Source organism: Glandiceps talaboti, chromosome 1 (genome assembly GCF_964340395.1).
Source record: "Glandiceps talaboti chromosome 1, keGlaTala1.1, whole genome shotgun sequence".
NCBI classification, from domain to species: domain Eukaryota; kingdom Metazoa; phylum Hemichordata; class Enteropneusta; family Spengelidae; genus Glandiceps; species Glandiceps talaboti.
This window is the reverse complement of record NC_135549.1, coordinates 1573906-1590000: the sequence shown is the minus strand read 5'-3', so window position 1 is coordinate 1590000 and position 16095 is coordinate 1573906. Positions and strand designations below refer to the sequence as shown.

The window sequence follows — 16095 nt, the reverse complement described above, 5'->3', positions numbered from 1 at the left end:
TTTGCAATTCGTGATCTCGGAATTTTATGCTTAGATGAATAAATTATTGTGAAGATTAATATTGTCCTTGCCTGTATGGGTGTTTTAATTGTGTCACGTGCAGGTGTTTTCACCTACTTTGTATACAGTATTATTCTTCCGTATCTCAACATATTTTAAGTTGATAATCGCTTCCATATTTCTCATCTGTTAAAATCTTAACGTTTGAGTGGTAACCACAACTATTATCTGGTATAGTAACAATACATGGTCATCTAAATGTCCGTGAAAGTGTACACGTCGATACTTCCTGTACGTCGCATTTCGTTAGTTACACCTGCATTTAATTCAACACATGGACTGTGACGTTATTAGCTCTCTACTATGTAACTATCGATAACTGCCATTAGTCTTACAGGTGAAACTCGAGACAGGTAACAATCACACATCCACTCTACAGGTCGTGTTGGTCGATTTGCAGCACTGACGACGTAGTTCACTCCAGTGATAGCGCTCTACAATTTCAGTACGTCAAGTGACACCGATAGTGCTCGGTATTTCAGCGTCACCATAGATATATTCAATTCGATATGCAATGTGTACCTTAAACTCTGTTCTTGAAGTAATGATCGACGCTGTTGAACTTCAGACTGTCTTGGTAAATTATAACCATTATACATTTACGACAATTACACGATCCTATCGAACTGTCCAGGTAAATGTGTGCATTGAAGTAGACTAAAGTAGACTATCAGTGCCCTGGAATTGGATGAAATGTACCTTACTTTGGATGGCTATCTGATATTTCAAAGGACACATCACTGCCTCAATAGTTGACTCGAATTATTGCGGTAAATAGTCCAGTGTTATACAAGCCAAACACAGTTGAAGTAGCATTTAAGACGTGTTACCGAGTAGATGACACACATGTGATTGCCTTATCTGATACACACCATTGAAAACTAGCCGAACACTCATCTATTGCGAGTTAATGCCTGCAGTGCGCATGCGTGTCAGTTGTTTCTCGCTCTCCTCAAAACCTTTCGAGCATGTCTCCAGCTCTGTGTGAATAGAAGCAAATAGTGTTTTCTTTTCACACAACTATGTCACCGTTACGCAAAGCATCTACATTTGCTTAAGCATAAACTACACAAGCGTTTGGCCTACAGGAAGGGTTGATATATATGCTTTAAACCTATAGTAAACCTATGAGAAGCAAACATCATCTGAATACTAAGCTTATAGTATGCTGTACATCACACGAAGCGTTTATTGAAGCGAGATTGTAGACTTCAAATAGAATGAGACAAACCGATGTATAACAATTAGATGACTGTCTGAGTATGTCTAAGTCGTAAAAATCCCCGTATACTATATTCTAACTTTACTGATGAGACATGTAATGAGATTCAAGTGAGTAATTACCTAATTACCTGCAGCTGTACATAGGATGACGTACACAAAGCCAAATATCCACAAACTAGAATTTCAAATAGTCGACACAAAGTTGTGTTTTATTTCTAGCAGCTTTCAGATTTTAGAGATCGCCTTACATATACATATATGTAAGGCCCTCTTTATATTTTGTCATGTATTTATTATAAATGTTATTTACAGTGTCTAAGGAGACAGACTTGATTAGCAAGTAGCTATTTTCTGGTCTCCTTTTACCTACCTCAAAAAAATATATTATTTATTTTGTCTACAAATGTAAATTTAATAAGTAGGTAATAAAGAAGATATATATATATATATGGAAACCTTTTTGAAACCCTTTGAGTTGAAACCATCCAGTTTATAATATATATGTACATATATCCATATAAACTGAGGTTACTGACTTGGCCGGCTTCTCACCAGCCACGAAGGAAAGTACGAAGAGGAATCTACCAGTTGACATGTTAGCCAAGTGTGTGTGTGTGTGTGTGTGTGTGTGTGTGTGTGTGTGTGTGTGTGTGTGTGTGTGTGTGTGTGTGTGTGTGTTGTTGTTGTTGTTGTTGTTGTTGTTGTTGTTGTTTTTGAGCGCGCGCGCCACAGCTTGGAATTTAGGCCAATTTTAAGTTAAATGTAGTGTACAAAAGTATGTACAATTACATAACATACTAGACTGTCAACAGTCGTCTCGACTTTTTGTTATAATTTATCTTTAATACTTTTGTTACCGCTAAAATTAATAGAATAAATTATTAAACATGGTGTGCGTTGGATTGTTCTCACTCGTACTTTCATTTCTATGCATTATTCATGACCGCCCTCGTTTATTTGCATAACAAAACAAATGTAGCATTTTGTGTGCACATGATGCAGACCATGGATGACAGCCATGCATTACGTCCTTCATTGACATAACTAACGTATACACGGTTTATAGCCTCAGTAAAGAATGTTCAGTTCTCTTCAGGACTATCTGTGGATAGTAAAAAGTCACTTCACATTCATAAGTGCGCGACAACAGCTGTGTCCATCATGATTATGTAAATTCTATGTCGAACGTCTTTTAATAACTTGGATGCCTTGTTAACCGCTGGTCGTGTTTGGAGATATTAGTAACGCGAATTCTGTATGTGCATCGTACATGCTGACTATTAGATTGTATGTTATAGATTATGTATTTGCACACAACTAGTATTTAAATAAAACATATTGCAGAAGGGTTTTTAGGAATACAACAAAATATAATCTGCGTCTTAATACAGACTAATAACACACTTAAACTGCTATAGAAGTGTTAGCACAACCATAGACCCTCCATCCACTTGGGTGGAGGGGTCTATGGCACAATGTGGTAGAGGTGGTTGAGTATGTACAAAGAGATTTGGTAACCAATACTGAGTTTATTATTTGTTTTTGTTTTTAATGCTACCCAGCAAAATCACGATAAGATGTCATTTTGTAAAATCATATGTGAATGTCCGGTAAGATCTGCTGCTGCTAGACATGATTCAACCAACGTCTTTTAGTAATTGGAATAAGATATAAAGATTATTTAAAAACGAAACAACAGACACGCCTTACCACCAAGAATCACAAAATAGCAGATACGTACAAAACATGACAACACTCACGCCTTACCGAGTAAAAATGGATTTTATTTCATGGCAGATTTGTCATCTATCTGTTCTTGATCTTTACTTAAATGTTGATATTGATTTAAAGTGGTAGACGTAGACAACACCGAACGCAATGAATTCTTGGAAATATTGGTATATTTATTGTCGCGTCAACCAGCCGAAAACTGATAAAATTATTGAGAGAATGCCAACTGTCATACACTAGAATACAGTTCATGATCAGGCTCGCACAGACACATAGCATTCTTTCTGAGAAATGCAATGAAATGGATGCGCGCTCTGCTCAGAGAGTGGTAACATGCACAATGTAATAAAACAATAGAATATTCAGTATGATTACTTTTTGCTAGAGGGCGCACTGTCTGTACACGGTTGTTTTTGGACGTGATCCGATTTAGACTATTTATAATGTCCGATGCAAATCGAAGGCATGATGCACAGTTATGTGTAGAGTAAATATTTCGTTGCTTTATGTAAATCTAAAAGTTATGTTCCTCTTTGTTATAGTTTTATGACAATGTTGGGGTTTCTATACAAATCACTCAGACCCGTATTTATACTTATGAAAAAAATGAAATATACTTCAGGTCACTACTACGTTTCATGCTTAATGAAATAATGTTTCATCCAAATATTTAGATTTCCTTTTTGTAGTTAACAATAATAGTGTCAGGCTCATAGATTTAGGTCGACGTTCTAGTCTCCATCCCAATCGTATAATTCCATTCTTCTATCTTGACTATAATCTTATTTGTTGCTTTTGTTTCGTCTTCTTTCTCTTTACCCCGCTCTACTCTCATCTGTTCTCTTTACCCGCTCTACTCTCATCTGTTCTACTCCATTCTACTCCACTACATACAATCCATTTTACTCTATTTGCACTCAACTATACTCTACTATACTCTGCTCTACTGTACTCAGTGATATTCTGTTCTATTTTATGATGTTCTGTTTTGCCTCGCTGTACTACCGCTTATTGCTATAATCTATTTTCACGCTACTTTTTCTACCACACTGTTATATAGTCTATCTGCTAGACCTCGGATGTTCTTCCGATAGAATACGACACACGTTCGGGCAAGCCCTCACTGCGAACTTCGTTCGCTTATAGTATCGAAAGAAAGCCCGAACGTCTAGCAGCAAGACTAACTGTTCTACTGTGCTCCACCCTCCTATACCCTGTTGCAGTCTACTGTATTCTGTTTCTATAGTTCTGCTCCACTCTACTATACCCTGTTGCAGTCTAATGCATTCTGTTTGATTCTACTCCGTTCTACCATTGATTTCTCACTAATACATCCACATGGTTCTACTATCCCTTAGTCACTCCACCCTACTGCGCTCTTCTGTGACTTTTATATTTAGGAGGTAGTTTCCTCAACTTTCGTATTACACCGAAAGGTCAGTTACACTCCACAGATATACAACCTGACCAATAAAGCGAGCACGTGTGAAATAATACACGGGGCCATACACGTATTACATTGTATATGAAAGTCAACACTCGACGATGTGTCAATGTGATTATGCTAATATTATAGATTTGTATTATGACAATCTTCTAAACAATAAACGAATGATATTTACAGATCTGATATTGATTATCTTTGTCTTCTAAACGGTACCTTGTAATACAGGATGAAATTTTCAACAGCTAAAATTAATTCACATGTTCGGCAGACATGCTCAACAGATTTTTAATACGCAATACACGGTTTGACCTATATGAATCATTAATCGGTAGTAAATTATAATGACAAAACATTGGACCGCGTTGACACAACAAGGCACGTACCCAAGCTGTGTCCATTAATTGTAAGCAACACATGTGATAGACAGCAACAATGATTCGATGAATACACAGATCTGTTTTTAGCATGTATGTTGGTGACTCTTTGCATAAGAATGAGTAGAGTATTTATAGATGACTCGGTCCCTGTGGTCCATAAAATTTGAAGTCGAATTCAGCGAAGATAAGTCTAGTTACACAGATTTATTACATTGTTTTATTGTTGAACTTGGATATTTACTGCTGTGGGACCAAATCAACGATTATTTCTCTTCTTTCAGGATGGGTTTAAGTAATGTAATGCAGATAACCAACGTCACCCATCTCTGTAATGGTATGTGCCAAATTGTCCAGCGGTAAAGTTTGCTGAAGGGCGAACATGAAATGTACTGCGCAGCCGTGTTTACAGATCAGAGAGTTTTCCCGCTTATTCCAGATGCAAATTTATTAACATCGATCGGATCGCATTTGCCGACATAGCTGTGAATATGTGGGAACAATATTGCTAAATGATGAAAGTTCAAAGTTGGGCTGTTTTCGGCGTAGTTGTAAGTTTTTGTTGTCTGACACTGGATCCAGTGAGTTCCTCACTGAGACGATCACCAGTGACGCTCAAGGATAACGGATACAAAGGTATTGTGGTGGCTATCTCAAATCATGTACCGGACAACGAAACAATTTTGCAAAGAATCCAGGTGAGTTCTCTAAACCAGAATCTCTCCGTCTTTTGGGGAAGTTGTTGCATTTTATATATAACCCTGTAAACATGCACGCATAAAAAACAACAATTAAAATTAAATACTCGAAAAAAGGTTGATTTGGTGAACTGCGGGCCATGCATTTTTTTACGTATATATATAATTATTATAGTAAACACGTAACAACATTAAATTCAACAATCCATATTTGGCGACCATTCAGAATAGACATACGATGAATTAAATGATTAAAACAGAGTTGAAAGTTTCTGCGAATTTCTGCGAATCTCGACATAATTTTCAAAATATATGATTGAGTTGTGAAATAGTAAGAGATTGAAACAAGCGGTATTGGCTTGTTCAGACCACTATAAAAGGTTGAATATAGATTCAGTCACAATGCCAGTAGTACTTTGTCCATCACACCATATGGCGTTGATGAAAGCACTGTACACATCACTCATCGAGTGAAAGCATTTTATTCGTACTGTTCGTGATTGAAAGCTAATAAACGACACACTCCAGTGAAACAAATATATGGACATACAGGACATTCTATTTTCACAACGTACCAGTACAAACGCTATTTTTTGACGATCGACCTCGGAAAAAGGTTTTTTATAATACGACAAATAGAAATACAAAATCCATACAAGAGCAATATGGTGAGGATTTGTCATCTTTGGTGTTTAAAGATTAGCGGTATTATAGGGTAACAGATGTACCATGAATAGATGCTTTACTGACAGAATTGAAGATCATGGACAAAATGTCAAACTAAGCACATATATAGAGACTTTGATTTTTACAGAATCGTAGGTGCACATAATACTTGATTTACACACTTGCAGCCTATTTAAAAATAACACCCCCACCCACCCGCCCACCCATCCCCACCCCACACACATACTCACGCACACGCACAAACAAACAAACAAACAGACAGACAGACAGACAGACAGACAGACAGACAGACAGACACACACACACACACACACTCACTCACTCACTCACTCACTCACAGAAAGACAGACACACACATAAACATATAAACATATAAACACATGACTGCACACATTATGTGTAGTGTGTGTATATGTGTGTGTATGTGTGTATGTATGTATGTATGTATGTATGTATGTATGTGTGTGTGTGTGTGTGTGTGTGTGTGTGTGTCAAAACAGGGGAATTGTTATATTGTTATTTTATGGATGGAGATGTTTTATAGTCGATATACTGCACACATTAATCCGCCCATTCAAGGATTATCAGGATCCAAGCTTCTTCTATCATATCTGTCATTCCAGATGGACGCGACATGTCAACAGATCAATAGATACATGATATATTTTGCTCGTTAAAGTTATCAGTTCCATTTTATACACACGCCTATAGTCAAAGCTTTGTTAAAGAGTGTAAAACCAACATGAGAGACATCCCGACCAATTCACCACACGTTTAATGTCATCTCGTGAGTGAAATCTTTTCATCATACCGTAGTTAACATTCTCCCCTGTACTGTCTACCATACAGTCTATGGTGACGTCATACTAACAAACAGTTTAGAATGACCCTTCGTATTTCGATTAATTCTCTGCTAGAACGCACAACGATAAAAATGAGATAGTTATGTATAATCATTGGTTCTCTACGGACAATATCAGGGCAAGGTTTATTTGATAAATACGTGGCAGGGATAATAATAGTATTGGTGTTGGAATGTCATGGTTTGTGTAACAAGTTACTCGGTTATTACTTTCCCCTGTTTGTCTATTTACACAGGTAATTAACTAAATGAAAATACACGCAAAATAATCGTGATCAAACAAATGCGGGTAAGATGTCACCCACGCTAATAAAGACAACGCAACCATTTATTTTAGAATCAATCAATCGTGCGTTCCTATGTTTTGATGACCGGGCACATCGCATCGCATCGCAACGTGTGTTGTAAAACTTTTTTTTCGCCAGGTCGACATTTAGACTTGCAATGTAAATGGTTATTCCTTAGTGGCATTAACTACACAGTCAGTTTAAATGTGATGTTTTGACATTTGTCCCGTGCTATAGCACACGTAAACCTAATCATGATAAAATACAGAGGGTTGAGGTTAATTTCCATTTGAAGGCATCATTTCAATGTTCCACATTAACAGAGATTAGTGGCATTAGTATCCAATTTTTACTCAATTACATGAGTTATTGGTTTCAAGGAACCAAGTACGTAAATCTTCAAAATGTCACTCTTATTTCATCTTACAGGATGCCTTTATCGAAGCGTCTCAAGTACTTTTCGTTGCCACAAATCGTCGTGCATATTTCAAAGATATCACAGTCCTAGTTCCCAAGTCTTGGTCGCATCGGCCAGAGTTTGGTAAAGTCAGGACGGAATCTTTTGAAACTGCTAATATCATCATAGATAAAGCAAACCAGAAGTATGGAAATACTCCTTATGTGAAGTACATGGGCGGATGTGGTGAAATGGGAGAATACATACATCTGACGTCACCCTTCTTAATTGATAAGGAATTCAGTGAAAGACGATGGGGACCCGTGGGTAGGTATGATTATTGTAGGTATGAGTATTTTGTTGGTATGATTATATATATATATATATATATATAACTACTAATAATAGTACAGTATCAAGTAAAATACACAGGAGCCGTTACACAGTGTTTCATGCTTTCGCAATCATCAGACGACTAATATAATGTGTGTATATACATATGTCTGTCTTCATATATATGTGTGTCTGTGTGTCAATATCTAATACTAAATAAGACTATCCAGACAATTAGGCAATCAATCATGTTAACCTTTAAGGTAATAAACTTAGTAGACCAATTTCTCGTATGTCAGCAAAAGCTGCGTTTGGCTTTTCAAATAGTTTAGATTTTCTTTTGCAAAGAAATACAGTACAAATTGTTAATACGAAGAGTGGCCGCTAAAGAAAGAAGGAAAAAGTGTAAACCACAAAAGACAGGTCATAGTGACCGTAAATGGGGCATATGTAATGTTGACAGGCCATAGTGACCGTAAATGGGGCATATGTAATGTTGATAACGCTTGATGTAAGAGAGCATTAAATATTTCTATCGCAGTTTTAGTTTATGAAATATCAATAATTAGTATAGCTGATGTCGAAACTGTATGTGTATTTTACCTCCCTGTGTCTAATTTATATTTACTGGTCCATTACACTCTAAAAATATACATAACTAATAACTAATGTTATTATGTAATTTGATGTAAAGTCTGCAATCTTTGTACAATCAAGAGACACCGACTAACACAAATAAAATGCATTAATCGATCCGAGTTCATTTAAAACAAGTCTTGATGATTAGCACATAATTGTCTTATGCAACGATCACATCATGTATAAAACGTTACATCCAATAGTGAGTTCTGTAACGATGTTGATAGGTATTTTGTAAGCGTTATCCACAGAACTAGATATAGAAGGTCAGATAACAAATGTCATCAAACACCAGACTCCTTTAACGTCTAGACGTTATTAAATGGACACAAGCATTTTGTATTTACCCATCCCCTCTACTTGATTAATGATAAGTTCCTGTGTAATCATGCAATTTTTGCGAATATTTCAACTAAAGATGGTGTAAATGTAGTGTCAGTTATATGTATAGTTGCTGACTTTTAATGAGATATACGTGATAGTCGAGAAGACGTTGATGGCTTCCTTTCATGCCTGAATACATGATAATAGTAGTTCATTTGACACTACACTCCATGCCTTCATCAATTTATTCTGTTTGCACGTGTCCAGGTCGACTACTAGTGCATGAATGGGCCCATTTACGATGGGGAGTGTTCGATGAGTACCCCACATCTGGACAGGACCATGCTAATTTCTACGTATCATCCTCCGGGAAGGTAGAAGCGACGAGGTGTCCCCTAGAAATACATGGCTCATACATAAACGAACGAACGCAAAATGAATGTTCAGTCAGTAACGTAACTGGTCTGCCTGAAATAGACTGTCGATTTACACCTGATATTGGTAACACGTCAGCGACAGCATCTCTCATGTATATGCAATTTCTTCCGTCTGTAAGTAAACTCAAGTCTTGGTGTTTATTCATGTATTTTATAGTTGAGTGTACTTAAAATATGGCATTGTAGTCCTTTGTGAATACAAATTTCTGACCTTAGCAGTAGTTGACCGTAATATATATCTCCAGGGATAGAGTGCTGACATTTAAAACGTACACGAGTACGTGCCACTTATATATGAGTCATTTCCTTCACGAAAGTATCCCGAATACATTATTAGCTTACTTGAGACATTGTAAGAATTTGGGATTAAACCTTAGTACCTTAGTAATTTGAAATGCATTCTTTATCCATTCCATCCATTCATCCATCCATCCATACATCCATCCATCCATCCATCCAACCACCCCATCCCATCCTATCCCATCCCATCTATCCATCCGCCCGCCCACTCACCTATCCACCCACCCGCCCACCCATCCATCCATCCACCCGTCCGTCCATCCTTCCATCTGTGTATTCATTCATCCCACATCTATTTGTAGAGGATCACAATATCACTCAATCCACATCTACACTGTAGATACATACAGTAAAGTGTACTTTATAAAGCAATGTAATGGGCATGTAAAAATTGTATCTGATGTGACATCTTTTCTTCGTTTTCATTTTTAGGTTACGTCATTTTGTCACAACAACGATTCTGATCCATCTGGTTTTCACAACCGCGAAGCACCTAACAAACACAATAGACTGTGTGCAGGTAAAAGTATATGGGAAGTTATGTCCAAATCTAAAGATTTCATCAACATGAAAAATCCACCTGTACCAGAAGACACTAAAGTAGATACCAGGCCAGTATTCAGATTCATACAGCGACGAGAACGGAGAGTGGTACTGGTGCTAGATAGGTCAGGAAGCATGGAGGTAGGTAAATCAGGATCTAAAAGTTCTGGTTACACTAACAAAACTTCTCAAACTTTTACCAATTCTTGGCCATTATCTTTAGAATTGCAAGACTCTATACTTCAATGTTAATCAACGACTTACTTGCAATTAGCTTTGACGACTTGGATAGCTACAAGTGATCAGCAGTGAAAAAAGAAGGGTAAAAGTTGTTTTGATGGTGTACTTACTCCCAGACCTTTCATGCTAGGTTCGAATGATTACGTATACGTTCGTGCAAATAACAGAGAGGGGAGTCACATGTGAAGAGATACTCAGTTATTTTAAAAATAAAAGTTACTGATGATGAAAATCAAGTGTATGTGAAAGCAAAGTGAATGTTTTTTATATAAAGATAAATAATTAACGAACTCCATGTTTTCTCTTTCGTAAAGGGAAGACGATTAATGAAACTTCGACAGGCTGCAAGTGTTTACATTCAGAACACAGTTGAATCTGGCAGCTATTTGGGTATCGTCGAATTTTCTGACTTTGCCCAGTTGTTGGCTCCTATGACGAACATCACTGATTACCAATCACGTAGAGACTTGGTAATGAGGCTGCCAAGAGTAGTTGGTGGATGGACATGTATTGGAGGAGCTATACTAAAAGGCATTGAGGTAAAAAGAATAATGTTGATTTCTTGGCTATTTCTGTTAGGAATCCGAGATAAGTAGTATGCTAAAATAGTCATATGTGGGTGTTATTAGTCAAATTTGCAAATTAACCACAACACAAATGTTTCTCCAAGAATCATGATTATTTTGTAAAGTACAGTGTCCGTTTCCTGTCCTGTCCAGGTGTTGTCAGCTGGTGGGCAGGATCCATCTGGAGGTATTCTCCTCGTCATCAGTGACGGAGGTGAAAACCGCTCTCCTACAATAGCAGAAGTACTTGGAACGGTTGAGGAAGCAGGAATCGTCATAGATACCATTGCATACAGTGAGCAAGCTGACAAAAACTTGGCATCATTAGCAGCCGACACTGGTGGAATGTCGTTTTTCTATTCCGGTGATGACGACTCTACAGCGTTAGACGATGCATTTACAACAACCGTTATAAACCGATGGGACGAGACAACTGGAAACGATCCACCGATTAAAGTAAGTAGGACTTTACATCAATTATTACTTATATTTCATGATATCTTTTAGCTGAAAGATAGAATTTAAAGAATGACAGATTATAAGATAATTGACCTCCATACAAATTGTAACATAATTAAATCCGGGCCCCGATATTCACTGAGCATTGGTACTATTAAAACAATTGCAATTGTTATCAATGAGATTTAAGAATGAAAGGTATTGTGATTTATAACTCATTTTGTTATCCATGGACAGCTTTGGAGTGAAGCAATATTGATACCAGCGGAGGAGGAAATGTCGGGACATGTTTATATTGATTCTACGGTTGGAAATGGAACTGAATTCATTTTCACTCATATAGACGGTAGAATTACAGTAATAGTGACAAGTCCCAATGGATCAGTATTTGATCAACATTATGATGGATATAGTACCGATTCAGAGTTTAAGAGGGTGACAATCTTTATCAATGAACAATGCGAGGTAAGAATAAATATTGACAAATCTGAGCTGATGTTTTTAGTGAACTATCGACATTTTTGTAAATACTGGTCTTTACATGTAAAAAAAACTTGTTTGCTTTGTCAATGTTATTACATAGTTATTATATTTGGAGAAATTGTCCATAATTAACCAAAACAACAACAACAACAACAATAATAATAATAATAATAATAACACAAGCAAACAAACAAACAAATTAATAAAACAATGGAAATACTCTAAATTTCGACAAAGGTTGATTGATATGTTAATTTAGTGCATTAAATCATACAAAACGTTTGGAAAGATTCGTTCTTATTGACTTTGAAAAAAAATTAAATTCTTTTGTAATTCTTAATTGTTATTACAATATTTTCATTTTAGTCGGGAAAATGGCTGTTCAACGTCAGAAATCGATTTTATATTCAGCAAGTAGTAACCATTTCGACGACTTCACATTCCATAACTCGAGAAGCCGAACCTATTTTGGTAACACCAAAACTGAGTGACAACGAAATCGACTACGCAATCACAAAGAAGATCGCTATTTTTGCGGACATCAGCACAGATTATCACCCGGTTCTTAATGTGAACGTCACAGCAATGATTGACAGACCATCTGATACTACTGGACATCCAGGGACAAATATTCCACTACAATTGCACGATAACGGGGCAGGTTAGTTGAAAAAGTAATTACCATAAGCTTGTAATAAGTATTTTGACATCTGAATCAGTTTTAGGTAAGTGGGAAAGAAAACAACAAAATAATGAACAATTTGAAATATCAGAATCAGTTGTATTTAATAAACGTTCGATACTATATATATATATATATATATATATATATATATATATATATATATATATATATATATATATATATATATATATATATATATATATATATATATATATATATATATACATCGATCTATTTCGATCGACTGAACAAGATAAACAATGCAATTTATTTCTTGATCAGAAGTGCATCCCTTAAAAAATGATCGCAGATCTGTAAATGTCGAGATGTTATAGTACACCGTACCTGTATTTATTCAGCAATAATTCTCAACTATTTTGTCAATCCCATCCCACTAGGTTCAGACATTGAAAAGGACGATGGTGTGTACTCAGGGTACTTTTTCGATTTCACGGTGGATGGACACTATGGCGTCCGAATAACAGTGGACAATGAAAATGGGCAAGGAAAATTGGGTCTTTTCAGACCTGGACAGCAGGCGTTGCCGTTAGAACCAGGTTCGATTTAAGCTTGATTTTTTTTACAAATAATAAGTGGAAATGTCATACTGTTTATGACATAATTCGAAAGACACAAATTTGATGAATCGATGTGAAATAATGTGAATAGAGCCAATTAACGCATGCATCGCAATAGAAAGCGATTGCAAATGTATGATTTTGTATTGTGAGTACAAATTGTTATCATTTGCGCTGACATTGAAAAGGACGATGGTGTGTACTCAGGGTACTTTTTCGATTTCACGGTGGATGGACACTATGGCGTCCGGATAACAGTAGTCTGAGTAGACAATGAAAATGGGCAAGGAAAATTGGGTCTTTTCAGACCTGGACAGCAGGCGATTGCAAATGTATGATTTTGTATTGTGAGTACAAATGGTTATCATTTGCGCTGATCAAGTATTAAATCTGGTTGAATTTAGATGCAGCATTTGAAGAACCGAACGGTACTCTAGAGGACGTCGATCCGTTCAACAGAGTAGTGTCTGGAGGCTCTTTTCAACTCTCTAACTATGAACGTTCAAAATCAGAAGAAGCAACGGACGATTATTCCAATGAAGACATGTACACCCCATCTAGAATCACAGATCTGGAAATCGTTTCCGTATCCATGGAAACACGAGACGTCACCTTAACATGGACTGCTCCTGGTGATGACTTGGACATAGGAAAGGGTGAGTGCATCGTCTTTATTTAATTAGTATTGAAATAAAAGCCTTGTCCATTTCAGCTCAAAATGAAACGTCACAACTAAAGTAGATATTGATTTTTTAGCGTCAACAAATCGTTAGGAAAGATAAAAACTGTTTGGAGTAGGACCACGCCTAATTGATACATGACATCGAGGTGGTTTATTTCATTACAAACGTAGATTGCTACAGAGTACAAGTAAAAGTGCATGTGATACAAATAGAGTTAGTTAACACTGAAACCTTACAAAATTAAGTTTTGTACTGTTGCCAGAGATGGTATATATTTTTTAATTCCTCCTCCTCCCCTTCACTAGATTGTCATTCTAGGAAGACTTTCTCTGTATGCAAGGCACACCCATAACGAAAAAGAAGGATCAATATAATACAATAAAATTATTTGCTAACATCATAGCAATAGTGTTTAACGTTTTAATGTGGTATTATTTTTCAGCAACATTTTATGATATACGAGTTGGTGGAACGCTTTCCGAACTCTACGATGACTTTGAAAACGCCATGAGGTTGAGTCGTGGTGACGTTATTGTGGGCAATCTTTCAGCCCCGAAATCGGCTGGTTCAATCGAAACTTTCGTAGTCAGAATACCTCAGTCGGTTTCAAGGTGGCGGGTTGTGATATCACTCCGTGCTGTGGATGACGTTGGCAATGCAGCAGAGCCATCCAATGTTGTATTCGCCAACTTTGAATTTTCAGATGCACTTACAACAACGTTAATGACCACAAAATATGAACAAACAGTTACAGAGCGATCTAAAACGAACATATCTCAAGTCGATGAACGTATTAATCAAACCCAATCAGTATCACCGACAAACACCGAGGATAGCCGAGATTCACCGATCTCAACTGAAAGCGTCCCAACAGTTGCATCGTTGAATTACAACAGGAAATCAAGGACGATTTGGTTATTCATCGGCAGTGGACTAGCGTTGATGGCAATGATTATGGTTATTATCACTGCATTCATACTTTATATTCGTCCAAACAATTTAAAGAAAACCAAATCGAAAGAAAATTGTGAAATATCGAATCCTGGTGAAAAAGATGAGGTGTTTTTAACAGCAGATGTGGATGAATCACAAGCGTGGACATTGTACTCCAATGACATCAGTACATACATTTAAGGCTGCAATTCAGTAAATGTTTGTGGGACCAAAGTTAGAGGTTTTATATCAAATAATTTCACTTATTTGAAAAATAACACGTTTCGTCATTGCTGTTACACGTATGATAAAATTACGCTAAAGCCATTGAACCATATAGTATGAAGTCCTACACGTAGTAAAATTAGATGGGTAACATACGAAAACTCATCAACTAGTTTTTATTACATGTATATGCCTCATTTATCGAACTTGGTGAGCTCAATTGAGAACGCATATATACCCAATATCATGGCAATGGTAATATGTTGTATAGAATTAAAGACATTGAACATGAACGTACATCATCACAACAATACCGTTATTTAGACTCAGAATTACAAAGAAAAAGTCTAACAATGATCTGATATACTATTCCATTTACCATTGATTATTATGTCATTATTTTTGTTATGTTAATGTCCGCTGTAGTCTATAGTCCTTTACAGGTCGACGTTTTCTATGATCACTATCCTCTCCACGTGCAGATGATCAAAGTCTCCGTAATGCGTATAGGAAACTAGACGAGCGATAGTATTAAAGCTCCCACCACTGAATGTATGCAGCAGATACGAGTTCTAATCAGGGAGATACTGAACGTTTATTTTCCTTTTAGAGTAGCATAAAGCTGCAAACGTATAGTAATTAATATATATTTATTAATCTTTAATTATTCATTTTTATATTGTATTATTTAATATTATGAAACACCTCAAAGATAATATATGCATATTTAGTGTTTTTACTCGTTTTTGAGAATTTGTTTACATTGGGGTGTCCCGTATGTAATGTAAATATTACCGATTAGATCAGTTTGAACTTTTTTAAATAGATTTTTTAAATGGGGAATCCCTAATAATGTAAATATTGTCATATAGATAAGTAAATAAATTCTCAGTGAATAAA

The 16095-nt window shown here is 36.4% G+C and overlaps 1 protein-coding gene across 1 annotated transcript; it reads left to right on the top strand.

Moving 5' to 3' along the window:
* The first annotated feature begins 5325 nt into the window (after nucleotides 1-5325).
* Nucleotides 5326-16095, top strand: LOC144438648 (calcium-activated chloride channel regulator 1-like). The gene is made up of 11 exons (XM_078127791.1): nucleotides 5326-5534; nucleotides 7800-8094; nucleotides 9331-9614; nucleotides 10233-10484; nucleotides 10898-11122; nucleotides 11303-11605; nucleotides 11846-12073; nucleotides 12458-12752; nucleotides 13175-13333; nucleotides 13759-14010; nucleotides 14480-16095. Exons 1-11 carry the CDS (start codon nucleotides 5349-5351, stop codon nucleotides 15169-15171), a joined length of 3171 nt encoding a protein of 1056 aa, XP_077983917.1. The 5' UTR covers nucleotides 5326-5348; the 3' UTR covers nucleotides 15172-16095.